General features: G+C 34.9%; 1 protein-coding gene across 4 annotated transcripts in view; it reads left to right on the plus strand.

The window, feature by feature from the left end:
• Positions 1 to 15,102, plus strand: part of GOLM2 (golgi membrane protein 2) — a 109,505-nt gene that overhangs the window by 66,486 nt on the left and 27,917 nt on the right. For all 4 annotated transcript variants that reach the window (XM_039250064.1, XM_039250068.1, XM_039250065.1 and 1 more), the window contains exons 7-8: positions 393 to 491; positions 2,663 to 2,833. In XM_039250064.1, the coding sequence (XP_039105995.1) occupies positions 393 to 491; positions 2,663 to 2,833 (270 nt within the window). The remainder of the gene's footprint in view (positions 1 to 392; positions 492 to 2,662; positions 2,834 to 15,102) is intronic.

Genomic DNA, 15,102 nt, shown 5'->3' on the forward strand with positions numbered 1-15,102 from the left:
ATTTATAAATAAATATATACTATGCATAGAAAAAGATCTTACTGTATCTGAGCAGATTCATTTATTTATCCATTCATCAAATCTTAGGTGAGCTTTTATTATGTGCCACATATTCTAGGTGTTGGGGACATAGTGGTGAACAAAATGTAGAGTTGTAACTATTTTATATTCTGGTCAGATTTACTGATCACCAAAACTGGTGATGTGTAATACAATATCAATTAGTAACCATAAATTAATTAGTTAATAATCCAACTATAAAGATTATAAAATTAAAATAAGCATCATAGGATTAGTGCAGTGTAAATAGATTCATGGTGGTTGGTTCTTAGAAATCATAGTATTCCTATAGTATCAATAGGAATAATATGGATCTTTTTTTTTTCTTTCAGCTTTAAAGAAACCCTCTATTTCCGTTGCTCAGTATGAAAGTCATCAAGCAATCTCCCATATCCCAACTGGACAACCTTTCTCCCCAAATATGGTTCCAGGTGTGAGGTTTTATTCTTTTTTTTTTAATTTCTTTTTTTTTAATGTTTATTAGAGAGAGAGGAGCGAGCAAGCAAGTGAGAGAGCACGTGCACGTGCACAAGCGGGGGAGGTGCAGAGGCAGGCAGAGAATCTGAAGTGGGCTCTGTGCTGACAGCCTCCAGCCCAATGTGGTGAGCCCATCGAACTCACCAACTATGTAATCATGACTTGAGCCAAAGTTGGACTCTGAGCCACCCAGGTACCCCTGAAGTCTTAATCTTAAAATTCCATTTGAAAACCATTTTGCTGGTCAAGTATTGTTACATAGTGAATAAAACATGTCATTTAGCAGGATGCTGAAGTAACATTCATTCTTCTGGTTAATGTTATATATTTTGCAGTGATTGATCAAAGCTCAGGAAGAAATAATGATTTACAAATGCAGTTTGTTGGGGCACCTAGGTGGTTTAGGCGGTTACGCATCTGACTTTTGATTTTACCTCTGGTCATGATCTCTCAGTTTGTGAGATCGAGCCCAGTGTCAGACTCTGCACTGACAGTGTAGAGCCTGCTTGGAATTTGATAGATCCTTCTCTCTCTGCCCCTCTACCCCCTCAATAAATAAATAAGCTTAAAAAAATAAAAATAAAAATTCACTTTGTCTAAAGCATTATTGGGGTGCCTGGGTGGCTCAGTTGGTTAAGTGTCCGACTTCAGCTCAGGTCGTGATCTCACGGTTCGTGGGTTCGAGCCCCATGTTCAACCCTTTGCTGACAGCCAGCTCAGAGCCTGGAGCCTGTTTTGGATTCTGTATCTCCCTCTCACTCTGACCCTCCCCTGTTCACGCTGTCTCTCTCTCTCAGAAATAAATAAAACATTAAAAAAAAATTTTTTTTAATAAAGCATTATTAAGAGCAGAAGAATTATTCTGCCACACTGGGCTATATTCTCTTTCATCTTTGCCAGTCTATATGTATTTACTCTCTTCAAAATGAATTCAAGTTTATCTCACAGAGGCCTTCTATTAACTACTACATCCATCTATATTCAGCTCTATTCCATACTTATGAATGTATGTTTGTTATTTGATTTTATAGAAATGTTTCCCTAAAATGAGAATTGTTGTGATTAAAGTTAATTATAATAAGGATCTAAATGAAACTTTAAAAAAAGTTTTTTTTAATGTTTATTTACTTTTGTGAGAGAGAGAGAGACAGAGTGCAAGTTGTGGAGGAGCAGAATCCGAAACAGACTTCTGGCTCTGAACTATCAGCACAGAGCCTGATGTAGGGCTCAAACTCACAAACTGTGAGATCATGACCTGAGCTGAAGTTGGACACTCAACCAACCGAGCTCCCCAGGCACCCCCTAAATGAAGACTTTTATGAGGGAAAAATGGGACTGAGGAAAAGAAAAGTTATATCCAGGAGTTACCAATAAGAAAGAATCAAGAGTTGCAGATCCTGGGTGGTTCAGTCAGTTAAGCATCTGACTTGATTTCTGCTCAGGTCATGATCTCATGATTCCCAAGTGAGCCCTGCTTTGGGCTCTGTGCTTACAGTGAGAAATCCGCTTGGGATTCTCTCTCTCCCTCTCTCTCTCTGCTCCTCCCACCACTTGCACATGCACTCTCTCAAAATAAAATAAACTTAAAAAAAAAAAATCAAGAGTTAACATGGGGCACCTGGCTGGCTCAATCAGAAGAGCATGCAACTCTTGATCTCTGTGTCGTAAATTTGGGCCCCATATTGGGTATAGAGATTACTTAAAAATAAATAAACTAAAAAAAAAAGTTAACAGTTGTGAGTCTGAGTCACTGTATAGATGAAAATGACTTAGAGGCTAGAGATTTCTGACAGCAATGTAGAGTTAGAAAAATGTAGACAAGAAAAAGATACAGGTCTCAATGTCAGTTAAATCTTTGGGTTTCTACTATGTATCATTTTGGCTAATAGGTTTATTTATAATCAGTACTAATGATACTTACCTAAGAATGATTAGTAAACTTCACAAAGCTAAAATCACATTGGCTGTAAGATTTGATTAAGGAAATTATAATAAAGCCAAAAAAAAAAAAAAAAAAGCTACCTGACTACTCAATATCAAACAACAGCATGTCTTAGTTTTCTAAGCAGGTCTTGTGAAATACCTCTGCAAAATATGACCTTAATTTGATATTTTTATGCCATAGATTCTCATGGACACCACAAAGGAAATCCTGGAACTTCAAAGCAAAACCCTTCCAATCCTCTTCAGCGTTTAATTCCAGGCCCGAACTTGGAAAATGTACCCAGAATTCAAGCAGATATACTAAAGCAGGCTACCAAGGATAGAGTCGGTGATTTCCATAAGTTGAAGCAAAGTAAGAATCAGTTGATGAATGTTATGCTGAAAAGATTTCTTTAAATATATTTATAAGGCTCAATTAAGGTCTTCATTATTATAATTTCTAATGACTGTATAGTCAAGTTATAGGCATACAAAGAGAATGTGTGATGGTGGTAAAATTTAAAAGGAAAGAAAGTTTAAATGGATGGAGATATTTTATTATTTTTTTAAAAGTTTATTTATTTATTTTATGAGAGAGAGTGTGTGTAAGTGCATTCAAGCAGGGGAGGTGCAGAGAGGGGGAGAGAGAGAATCCCAAGCAGGCTCACTCAGTGTTGTCAGCCCAGATCACAATACAGGGCTTGATCTCACAAACTGCAGAAGTCAAGAGTTGGAGACTCAGGGCACCTGGGTGGCTCAGTTGGTTGTGTTCAACTTCAGCTCAGGTCATGATCTCAAGGCTCCTGAGTTCAGGCCCTGCATCAGGTTCTCTGCTGTAGGTATAGAACCTACTTCAGATCCTCTGTCCCTCTCTTTCTTTGCCCCTCTTCCGCTCGCTCGCTCTCTCTCTCTCTCTCTCTCTCTCTCGCATACACATGCACACACGCTCTCTCTCTCAAAAATAAAAAGAGAGAGAGGGGCACCCAGGAGCCCCTGGATAGAGATATTTTAAAGAAAACTTTAAAAGCTTCTCATGTTCTCCACTATTAAATAATAAACCTCAGGTGAGTTGATTTTTTTTTAAATGCTATTAGTTCTTATAACTAAAATATTTTTGGAGAAGTGAGAAAAGATATATTTTGTTAGGCTAATGAATGAAAACTTTGATTAGAAGAAGATCAACAGTTTTGAAAAAAGGATTCTGGGAGATATACAGACCTGGGAAGACTACAGTAATAGAGGGCTCAATGCTCCTGTCTTTTGCATTCTCTCCAGTTGCAATTTGCTTCATTTAGGTATTAGAAGTGAAAGAAATTGAACAAATTCATAATAATGTGTAATAAAATATCACTTCTTAATTATTTCAGAGGTATCAAGTTTGATAAGTGGACAATACCTGTTAATCTGTATAACTCTCTAATTGGCAGATTCTTAGGAAGTATAAGATAATTTCTGGTAGTAGAGAGAATTTGGACCAGACAGTGTCTCTTAGGTCAGTTCCCTTAAACTCTATTTTACACTGTTTCAGCTTTACAAAGCTTTTCCCTTTAACTTCTTTTTTGCTGTTGTTGCTGCTGCTGCTGCTGCTGTTGTTGTTTATTTTTATTTTTCCTCAACAATATATTTTGGAGTATATTCCATATCTGTATATAAAAATCTCTTCCAATTAATGAGTGTATCATGTTCCATTATACATGTGTGTAGTATTTTATTGAACTCATCCCCTCTTAGTAGACATGTAACCTCTTTCAGTATTCTCTACTGTGCTGCAATGAAGGATTCATAAAAAGCAAACAAAGGCAAACTGCAGCTTGTAGACATTCTCTCTGTTCAGAAGTGGAAATGTCTACAAGCTGCAGTTTGCTTTTATTTGCTTTCTATGATGGCTTCTATGGCAACAACTGTTCAGAGCAACGTTTTGGCGGTTATTTGTGCACAGGTTGCTCATACAGTGAGGACTGACTGCAGTGTTACAATTTTTAACCTCTTCATAGTATTTTTATTGGTCTTCTTGACAGTTCATATTTCTCCCTCTATATGAAGATATACTTTGCATCCATTTAACTGACTTTCCTTCCTTGATATTTCAAAGTGTATCCATGTGTGTTTACTGAAGTATCATATGAAAAACATTTTTATTAAATAAATGTGGCTGATGTTTTAAATACATTAAAAACAATTTTTCTCAAAATCTTGTTGAGGAATTGGCCTAAAAACTTCTATCTTACCGAAAAGAGGTGTATAGTAAGGACAAAAAAAAATCTTAATTCAATATCTTAATTCACTTAAGACTTTCTCCTAAACTTATAGTTTATCCTATGAAACTTTTTATTGTTGCCATACCTTATTATTTTTTTTGTTTTTTACTGATGTTTAGATAAAGAATGTGATTGGAAAGTAATTGCCAGGAAATTATTTTTCTCTACAACTTCTTTAAAAGAGTTTGTTGAGTTTTAAACTCTTACTCCAAATTCTTTTCAGTGTATATAATAAGTTGAAATCAATGGGAGTGCTGTTTTGTGATTTACATTGGCATTATCTTTACACACATTTTAACCTATCAAATAGTTACACAGTCGTCATTTTAAATAGGCATATACATATATACACACATAGAGACACATGCATATATTCCATTGTGCTTAGGCAATAATAATAGTGCAATTAACTCTACCTTTTTATTGGTTATTTACATTATTTCACATTTTCTCATGTTGTCATGGCTATAAATATCTTTTTTCAAATTATTTCCTGCTTATACTTTTGTGTTCCTTTATTTTTTAAGTTTATTCATTTATTTTTGAGAGAGAAATATTGTGGTGGGGGAGGGGTAGAAAGACAGGGACCCAGAATCCCAAGTAGACTCTGCCATGTCAGTGTGGAGCCGGTTGCGGGGCTCACACTCACTAACTGTGAGATCATGACCTGAGCTAAAATCAAGAGTCGGACACTTAAATGACTGACCCACTCGGGTACCCCAAGTGTATTCCTTTAAAAGTAGTTCCCAAACTGAAATTACTAGGTCAAAGTACTTGTCCAGCTTTATAGTTCCTATTACATATTTTCAGATTGTTCTCTAGAACAGTTTCACAATGTTATCGGAAATGTTTAAACTTATTTATAGGTGGCCTGACCACATTGGCTTTTTAACTCTAAGGCATTTAGAATATAATGATTCCTTCAAGAGGTTTTAATAAGCATTTACTTTCTGGTGCCCTCTCCATTTTTATATGAGGAATTTTACTATAATTATTTGTTGGTATATAATCTGTGCATCCATTTTACCATTTAGCCTGATAGCTGTGGAGGTTGATCCTATATCTTTGTGTCAAATCTTTATAAATAAATCAGATGTTAACCTTTTATCAGTTACCTTTACTATGGTTTTACTTACTCATTCCCTTTTCTGATATGAGACTTTATTATATTTAATAATCATGCAAAAATTTTTAATTAAAAATAATTTTTAAATTGCAGAAAAACACACATACTGTTCACCAAAGTGTACAATTCATTGGCATTTAGTACATTGATAATGCTGGGTGATCACCACAACTATCTAGTTCCAGAACATTTTCATCACCCTAAAAGAAAATCCTGTATCTATTAAGTAGTCACCCGCTGTTCTCTCCTACCCACAGTCCCTGGCAAAGACTAATCTGCTTTCTGACTCTATGGATTCATCTATTCTGTATCTTTCATATAAATGGAATCATACAACATGTGACATTTTGTGTCTGGCTACTTTTACTTAGCATGATGTTTTCAGCGTTCAATCTACTGAAGCATATATCAATACTTTATTTTTTATGGCTAAATAATATTCAGTTGTATGACTACATTTTGCTTATCTATTCATCTGTTGGTGGACATTTGAATTATTTCTACTTTTTGGCTATTATGAATAGTGCTGTATAAACATTCTTTTACAAATTTTTGTTGACCACCTATTTTTTTTTTCTTTCAAGTATATATCTAGATGTGTAATCACTGGGTCATATGATAATTCTGTGTTTAGCTTTATTAAGGAACTGCCAACTATTTTCCACAGTGGCTCTACCATTTTACAGCCCTACCTGCAATGCACAGTTCCAATTTCTCCATGTTCTTGCCAACACTTAATACTTCATGGTTTTTTGTTTTGTTTTGTTTTGTTTTGTTTTTCACTGTTGCCATCCTAGTAAGTGTAAAGTCATAACTCATTGTGATTATCTTTCTTTTTTTTTTCTTAAGATTTTATTTTTAGCGGCACCTGGGTGGCTCAGTCAGTTAAGCATTTGACTTTTGACTTCAGCTCGGGTCATGATCTCATGGTTCATGAGTTTGAGCCCCACAGTTGAGCTCTGTGCTACAGCACAGAGCTTGCTTGGGATTCTTTCTCTCCCTCTCTCTCTGCCTCTTCCCACTCGCTCTCTCGTAAAATAAATAAATAAACTTAAATAAAAGATTTTTAAGTAATCCCTACATCCAAAGTGGGTCTTGAACTTAAAACCCTGAGATCAAGAGTCCCGTGCTCTGCTGAGTCAGCCAGGCACCCCTCATTGTGATTTTCATTTGTGTTTCCCTAATAACTAATGGCATTGAACATCTTTTCATGTATTCATTGGCCATTTGTATATCCTCTTTGGAGAAATGTCTGTTCAAGCCCTTTACCCATTTTTAAATTGGGTTGTTTGTCTTTGTTGTTGAGTTTTAAGCATTCTTTTATATATTTTGGTTATTAGACCGTCATCAGATATATGATTTGCAATTATTTTTGCCCATTCATTGGGTTGTCTTTTCACTCTTTGATAGTGTCCTTTGATATACAAAGTTTTTAATTTTGATGAAGCCAAATTTATCTCTTCTTTTGGTGTTTATGCTTTTGGTGTCATATCTAAGAAACCTTTGCCAAATCAAAGATTATGAAGATTTACCCTTATATTTTCCTCTAGAAGGTTTATAGTTTTGCCTCTCATATATATAGGTTTTGATCTATTTTTATATGATTTTTAATAAGTTTATTTATTTTGAGAGAGTATGTGAATGCATGGGGGAGGAGCAGGAAATAGAGACAGAGAAGCAGACTCTGCACTGGCAGTGCAGACTGGCCAGTGCAGAGTCTAATGTGGGACTTGATCTTATGAACCATGAGATCATGACCTGAGCCAAAATCAACAGTCAGATGCTTAAGTGACTAAACCACTCAGGCACTGCATCTAATTTTTATATATAATATGAAGTAAGGATCCAACTTCATTCTTCTATATACAGGTATTTAGTTGTCCCATACTATTTGCTGAAGAGACTTTTCTTTTTCCATTGAACAGTCTTAGCATACTTGTTGAAAATCAACTGTATGGGTTTATTCTAGACCTTCAATTCTATTCCCGGATGCCACTACCACACTGTTTTGATTACTGTAACTTTGTGATAAGTTTTGAAATCAGGAAGTATGAGTCCTCCAACTTTGTTCTTCTTTGTATAATAATTCTGACTATTTGGGATCTCGTATAATTCTGTGTGAATCTTGGGATCTGCTTGTCTATTCTATTAAAAAGGCAATTGGGATTTTTTCCCGCATTATGTAAGCACTACATAGGCCCTGTGTAGGGCTTGAACTCATGACCCTGAGATCAAGACTCATATGTTCTCTGGACTGAGCCAGTTAGGTGCCCCAAGGCTTCTGAGATTTAACTTTTAATTTTTTTAAAGTTTTATTTATTTAGGTAATCACTATACCTCATGTGAGGCTAGAACTCATGACCCCTAGACCAAGTTGCATGCTCCTCCAACTAAGCCAGCCAGGCACCCCAATTGGATTTCAGTTGCATTGAATCTGTAGATTACTTTGGGAAATATTGTCATCTGAACAATATTAAGTCTTCTAGTCCATGAAAATGGGATATCTTTCCATTTATTTAGAGTGTCTTCAATTTCTTTCAGCAATGCTTTATAGTTTTCAGTGTACAAGTCATGTGCCTCCTTGGTTAAATTTATTCTTAAGCATTTTATTCTTTTTGATGTTATTGTAAATTTAATTGTCTTCTTAATTTCCTTTACAGATTGTTCATTGCTAGTATACAGAAATATGACCAATTTTTTTCTTGGCTTTTGAGGTTTTAATTTTTTATGCAGATTTCTAAAAATATGTAATATTTGGGTCTCTTACCTTAAAAATTTAGAATGTTGGATTTTAGTTTCATTATTCTAGAAATAATAGCTATGTATCAGTGTTTTTATATGCCTTATATAAAATATACCTATGTCTTATACATTAGCATATATAAACATATATATATATACATACATACAAAGACAATATTTTGAATATCATTCAGAATTTCTGTGCCTGTTTTACATCAACTGCATTTTGTTTTCTCTTTACATTTTGACCTCCTTTCCCCATTTCTCCCAACCCTATCTCCCCTTCTGGCAATGACCAGTCTTCCCACTGTGTCTATGAACTTGGGTTTTTTCTTTTTCAAAGACTCCACATACCTAACAGAAAGTATAGGGTATTTGCCTTTCTTTGTCTGGCTTATTTCACAGACAATGTACAATGCCCTCAAGATCCATCCATATTGTTGCAGATGGCAAGATTTCCTTGTTTTTTGATGACTGAATAATATTCCATTGGGTATATATACCAAAACTTCTTTTTAAAAAAAAAAAAATGTTTATTTATTTTTGAGAGAGTATGTGAATGTGCATGAGGGGAAGGGGCAGAGAGAGAGGGAGACAGAGGATCTGAAGTGGTCTCTGCGCTGACAGCAGAGAGCCCAATGGGGGGCTTGAACTCATGAACCATGTGATCATGACCTGAGTCAAAATCGGAGGCTTAACTCACTAAGCCACCCAGGTGCCCCCTTCTTTATCTATTCATGGACACTTAGGTTGTTTCCATTTCTTGAGTATTATAAATAATGCTATAGTGAACATGGCGTTGCATATATCTTCTTGAGTTCATGTTTTCATTTTCCTTATAAATATCCAATGTGGAATTGCTGGATCATTCTAGTTTTAATTTTTTGAGGAACCTCCATACTGTTTTTTCGTGGTAGCTGTACCAATTTACATTTCTACCAATAGTACACAAATGCTCCCCTTTCTCCACATTTCTCCAATTATGGCTGATTTTTATTGATCTTGTATCCTGAAACTTATCTAAATTTGATGCATAAGAGGTTTTTATTTGTATATATATTCAGGTATATCCATTTTGACTCTTATGAGAACCTTCGTTTCTTTTCATCATTTGTTCTTTATCTAGGCATAAATGTACTATTCAATTTTCATTTATTTTTCCCCCCTAACTGATTATTTGACCTCTTTGGAATTTTCAGTGATCCAAATTAATTTTTCTCTATCCTGATAACCATCTGTACCAGAACTCTTATTGTTTGTTTTTCTTTTGTGGTATGGTATTTACTTCTGATTTATCACATACACATATTAAATTATTGCACTATTTTCACCCTGTCTCTAGAATTTCTATTTTTTTCCAATTTTTGTCCTTATCACTAGCATATAGTAACCAGTCTGCTATGTGTGGGTTTTTCCCACATGCCCAAGCAGTTATCAGACACCAGCTGGGTGTCCTACAATTCAACTATATTCTGACACTATTTTACCAGGAGAGAGCCTCAGGTTTCACAGATTGAGGGCACAGTCCTACAAGATTGTTCTTCTCTCCTCCATTTCAGAGACCAACTGAAAGTCCTGGTTGTTGTCTGTGCTTCTGACCAACTGATGGTAGATCTGAGGTTCCAACATCCCCTTACTTGAGTTCAGTTAATTTGCTAGAGTGGCTCACAGAACTGTGAGAAACTTTTTATTTCCTAGATTACCAGTTGATTATAAAAGGATATAACTTTGGAACAGCAAGACAGAAGAGATGCATTGGAAGGTATGGGGAGACAGTGTGCAGTCTCCATGCCCTCTCCAAGTGCACCACTCTCCCCAGTCTCCACACGTTCACCAACCTGGAAGCTCTGATCCTGGTCCTTTTGGGTTTTTTTGGAAGGCTTCATTATGTAGGCATGATTGATGAAATCATTGTCATTGGTGATTGAATTAACTTCCAGTCCTTCTCCCCTCCTGGGAGGTCACATGGTTGTCTTGGCAACCAGTTTCCAACCTGAAGCCGATTCAAATAGTAACCTCATTAACATAACAAAGACACATTTGTGGCTCTCCTCCCTTAGGAAATTCCAAGTGTTTTTAAGAGGTCTCCGCCAGAAAAGGGATGGAGACCAAATATATATTTCTTAACATAAATCACAGTATCACATATGGGTTTGAAAACTGCTTTATAATAATTTGAACCTAAAAACTTTAAAAATCTATTTTTTTCTCTGTTCTTCCAGAAGAATTTCGTCATTAGTTTACCAAGTTCTGTAAGTAGTCCTCAGAAACCTTAGTGTATATTGAATTATATCTACATATTAAATTGGGTAGTATTATATTATTTACTATCTTTAGTCTTTACATCTAAGACTCCATTTATTCATGCTTCATTGTAGTCATCTGCTTTTCTTTGGATAAATATCTGGCTTCCCAAGTTAAATAGATGTCTCAGTATTTGACTGTTTTTTCTTATTATTTAAAAATGGGACTGGTTTTCACTGTATTTTCAAGTTGTACATCACCATTATGTAGATTATAATTTACTTTTTGATATTTCTTATTTATTGTACCTATAAATTGCTTATTCATATGTCTAATAAATTCTTTTATAAGGATTTTGGAAGATATATTATCATGTTAACTGTGAAAGTGGTGTTATTAAATATTTACTTTTCAGAGAGTAAACACTAATTAGTCATAAGGGGAAATTATTTTTAAAATGTAGTTTTGCCTTATAATTTTCTTTTTTTGCCTTATAACTTTTTTCTTTGGTTTTATCCTTCTCAATATCATATTGGCTTAAAATTTTCAAAATATTAGAAGAATTATTGGAAATAAACTTCTAAGATACAAGGAACCAATAGAGATAATCTAATGCCCTGCTGCTCAAAGTATAGGTCAGTCGACCAGCAATATCCATATTACCTGTGATTGTTTCAGGCCCTTAAACCTTATTTATATTTACATTAAAGTTTGAGATTCTTTTCTAATATGATTCCCTCATTTCACAGAAAATAAAAATTAGGTCCAGAGAGTTTAATTTGCTCAAGTTAAATAGTGGAATAACCAGGACTACTACCTAGATCCCTTTTCTTCAGGTTCACTACTGTATCACACCACCTCTTCTATACTTTTGATGTTTTGGAATAATTCTTTAATATTTCTTTTCTTGTTCGATTTCTAGTAAATTCCTAATCATACTTTAAAACCATACTCTGCTGTCACCTATTTGGTAAAAGCCTTCTTCATATCTTTACCAGTCTGGACCGTATCAATCACTCCTTTTCATTCCACTTCAGTCATTGAACATACTTTCATTAGTGTATATTCCACATTATTCTGTAAGTAACTATTGTAGGGGAAGAAAAGTTTTCCTTGACCTTCTTAGGGTCTCTGACTGGGTCTGAAAATTAAACTGACAAAGACAGATTAACAGGAGGAAAGCATGGAAGTGTATTTAATGTAAATTTTAATGACACAGTACCCTTCAGAAGAAAATGAAGACTTGAGAAATGGTTAAACATGAGTGTTTTTTGGTTAGGTCTGATGAAAAGTTGAAAGTTGTGGAAAGATATGGTAGGACAAATGTATGAGGTAAGTATAGTAAGCTCTGGGAAATGTAGCAAGGCCTATTTGTTCAGATTCTTCTTGGTGTTGTTCTGTCTTGGCTGTAAAGATGTGCCTTTCCTCCAGGTATAAGGAGAGGTTATATCTTCCAAATGAGTGTTTTATGACTTGCTTCAGGGGAAGGTCAGAAGGTCCTTCCTTCACGTGCCATGTCTCAGATTCCTTCTGCTTGAAATATTTAATGGGCCAAAGTGCTGTAATTGGAGGTAGCATGTCCTGAACCGTGTCACCCCCCCACACTCTATCTGAAATTTCTCCAAAAATTTCAAATTCCATAAAGTAAGTTGGTAGATTGTGCCATAACACATTGAATCAGTCTCTGTCCTGAGCATTTCTAGGGAAACAAGGCAGAAGGCAGTCAATTAAGTTTTCCTAAAATGTTGAACTTGAAGCATCTTCAGATGGAGTAAAGACAGGCACTGGAAATATGACAGATTTTTCTGGTTTACACTTTGAATGTCTCTGGTGATAATCATCAGGTGATCTGGTAAACTTTCTGAGTGGCTCACGCAAGAATAGGAACAAAGTTTGTCCATACATGAGCTGTTGTGGTGATTTCTCTCAAGTTTATGTCAAATTGTCCTGGTTCAGTTTGCAGGGCTTTGGGGAAAGAACAGTTTCAGGTTTTAGTAATTCAAAGTCAAAGGTGGGAGAAAAATTGGAAACTTTAATTTGAAGAGTTATAGCTAGATACTGGAGGAAACTAGAAGGATTCAAAATGCAGTCTAGGTAACAAGTAAGTAATAAAATGTTAAAGACAACGACTAGGACTAGAATTTAATACCTATAAAGGTGTGCTGTAGTTCTCTACTGAAGCATCGTTTTTCTCACTATAGTCACCCCCATTTCTATCAAAGATAAATACTAATTTGTTTGCAAAATAAGGCTTGTCTCATTAAACTTGGTCCTAAGTGCAGCAAGAATAGTGATTGCTCCTATAGGTCTTTTGAGTTTGTTTGCTGGAACTTTTCATAAAGAATCTCAGATTCTAGTTTTAAAAGCCTCTGGAGGCTAGGAAGCCAAGCCAGCGACTCACCTTCAGACTTTGGGCATAATACCTCTTAGACCTACTTGAATTCCTCTCTTCTCCAAGTTCCCAAGATATCCTGAGGTTCCTGAGCCTGCCAGGAACTGAACTTTGTGATTCATTTATGAGCTGGGAACCCTGTCAAGAACCAGGTATAGGCTGGTTTTTCCAAGGGGATGCTTTATAAATATTGACTCCATATAGTCACTTAGAATTGTAAAGCTCTCTGGTCATACTGGATTTTTTTTTTTAAGTTTATTTATTTTAAGGGGGTGCAGGCAGAGGTAGAGAAGAGAGAATCCCAAGCAGGCTCTGTACTTCAGTGCAAAGTCTGACACAAGGTTCTGATCTCATGAACTGTGAAATCATGATCTCAGCCGAATCCAACAGTCGGACACTTAACCTAATAAGCCACCCAGGCGCCCCTGGTCATATTGGATTCTATGTATCATTTTCAAGTATGATATTCAGTCAAATCCTTGGTAATATAACCAAAGTTTCCAAATGTGTCCTAATAGCAAGAGAACACATTCTTACTGAACTTTCCCAAATAACTGTATTGCATGAAAATAAGATTTACTCATTATTTCTGAATTCTGCAGAGATCAGTTAGGGAGAAAAAGAAATTGTTTCATCTTTATTCACAAAGGTATATTTTTTTAATCAAATTGCTTTAAGTTATAGTTTAAGAGAAAAGAGAAAGAAGTTTCCTTAAATCTGGAAAACAAAATATTAAAGAACCAGCAATGTTGGATACTGTGGCCTAAATCCCGTAACTGTTCATTTACCTGCCTTCTGTATTAAAGTGGTAACTTTATGATGGCAGGAACTGTGTTTTACTCTTTTTTATTCTCTGAAGCTTCCATGTACATAGTAAGCATTTGTTAAATGTTGTTAAACTTATTGCACCAGTTTTGGAATTTTTTATTTCTGTAAATAGTCACACAATCAAAATGATAACTTGGTCATAAATTATATCAATATATAATTATGAGAATTTTCTTATTTTTAATTTCTTTATTCTAAAATTCTTAGTCGTAAACCTTTTATAGTCACTCTTTTTAAATTATTATTTATCAATTATTTAAATTTTTGTATCTTTCAAAAACCCAACTACCAATTTTGCCACTTTTTAATATCTAATCTGTCTTATACTTATTTTATTCATTGCTACTCATGACTTGCCACTTTTTTTAAGTTTTTAGGTTTTAAAGTTTAATATTTTAGTTTTAGATACTTAAATCTTCACATTTCTTTTTCCTAGTAATATATTCATTTAAACAAACTTTTGTTGAATGCTTATTAGACAAAATATTATGCATTTATAGTTATCATTTTTCCTAACTAGATATGGGATGAACAGTCTTAGATTTTATACAGTGATCGCCACAAATTTTTTGGCAATTTTAAATTTAGTGTTTTTGTTTTTTAGGTTAACATACTAATTTTTATTGATATATTTTTATAAATTTAATTTTGTATTGCCACCTCATGCAAAAATGGCTAAATAATTTGTGGCATGTTTCATTATATTTGGATGATCCCTTTGGGTTGTTTTAATTTAAAATGTAGAATGTAAGCTATATTGTGACACAAAATATAGTTTCAGGGTTATTTCAAAATGTCCTGGAGGCATACTTCATGGAGGGAGTCACAGATCCTCCAAATTCATGGAAGGTCCACCTGTTTGCCAATAGGTAAGATATACCTTGTGTATTTAGATACCTTGAATAGAGAAAACAGTTCATTTCAAATACCAGCCTCATGCTGAAAGTCACAAAGACAGTGACTCCAAACAGTAGGTAGGCAGTGACCAAGCTGCTTCTCATATGGGTTTTTTCTGTATAGCGTGCTTCAGGGTAAGTAGCAGCAGGAGTTCA

The sequence above is a fragment of the Hyaena hyaena genome, unplaced genomic scaffold, assembly GCF_003009895.1.
Source record: "Hyaena hyaena isolate Hyena2069 unplaced genomic scaffold, ASM300989v1 scaffold_361, whole genome shotgun sequence".
Classification (NCBI taxonomy): domain Eukaryota; kingdom Metazoa; phylum Chordata; class Mammalia; order Carnivora; family Hyaenidae; genus Hyaena; species Hyaena hyaena.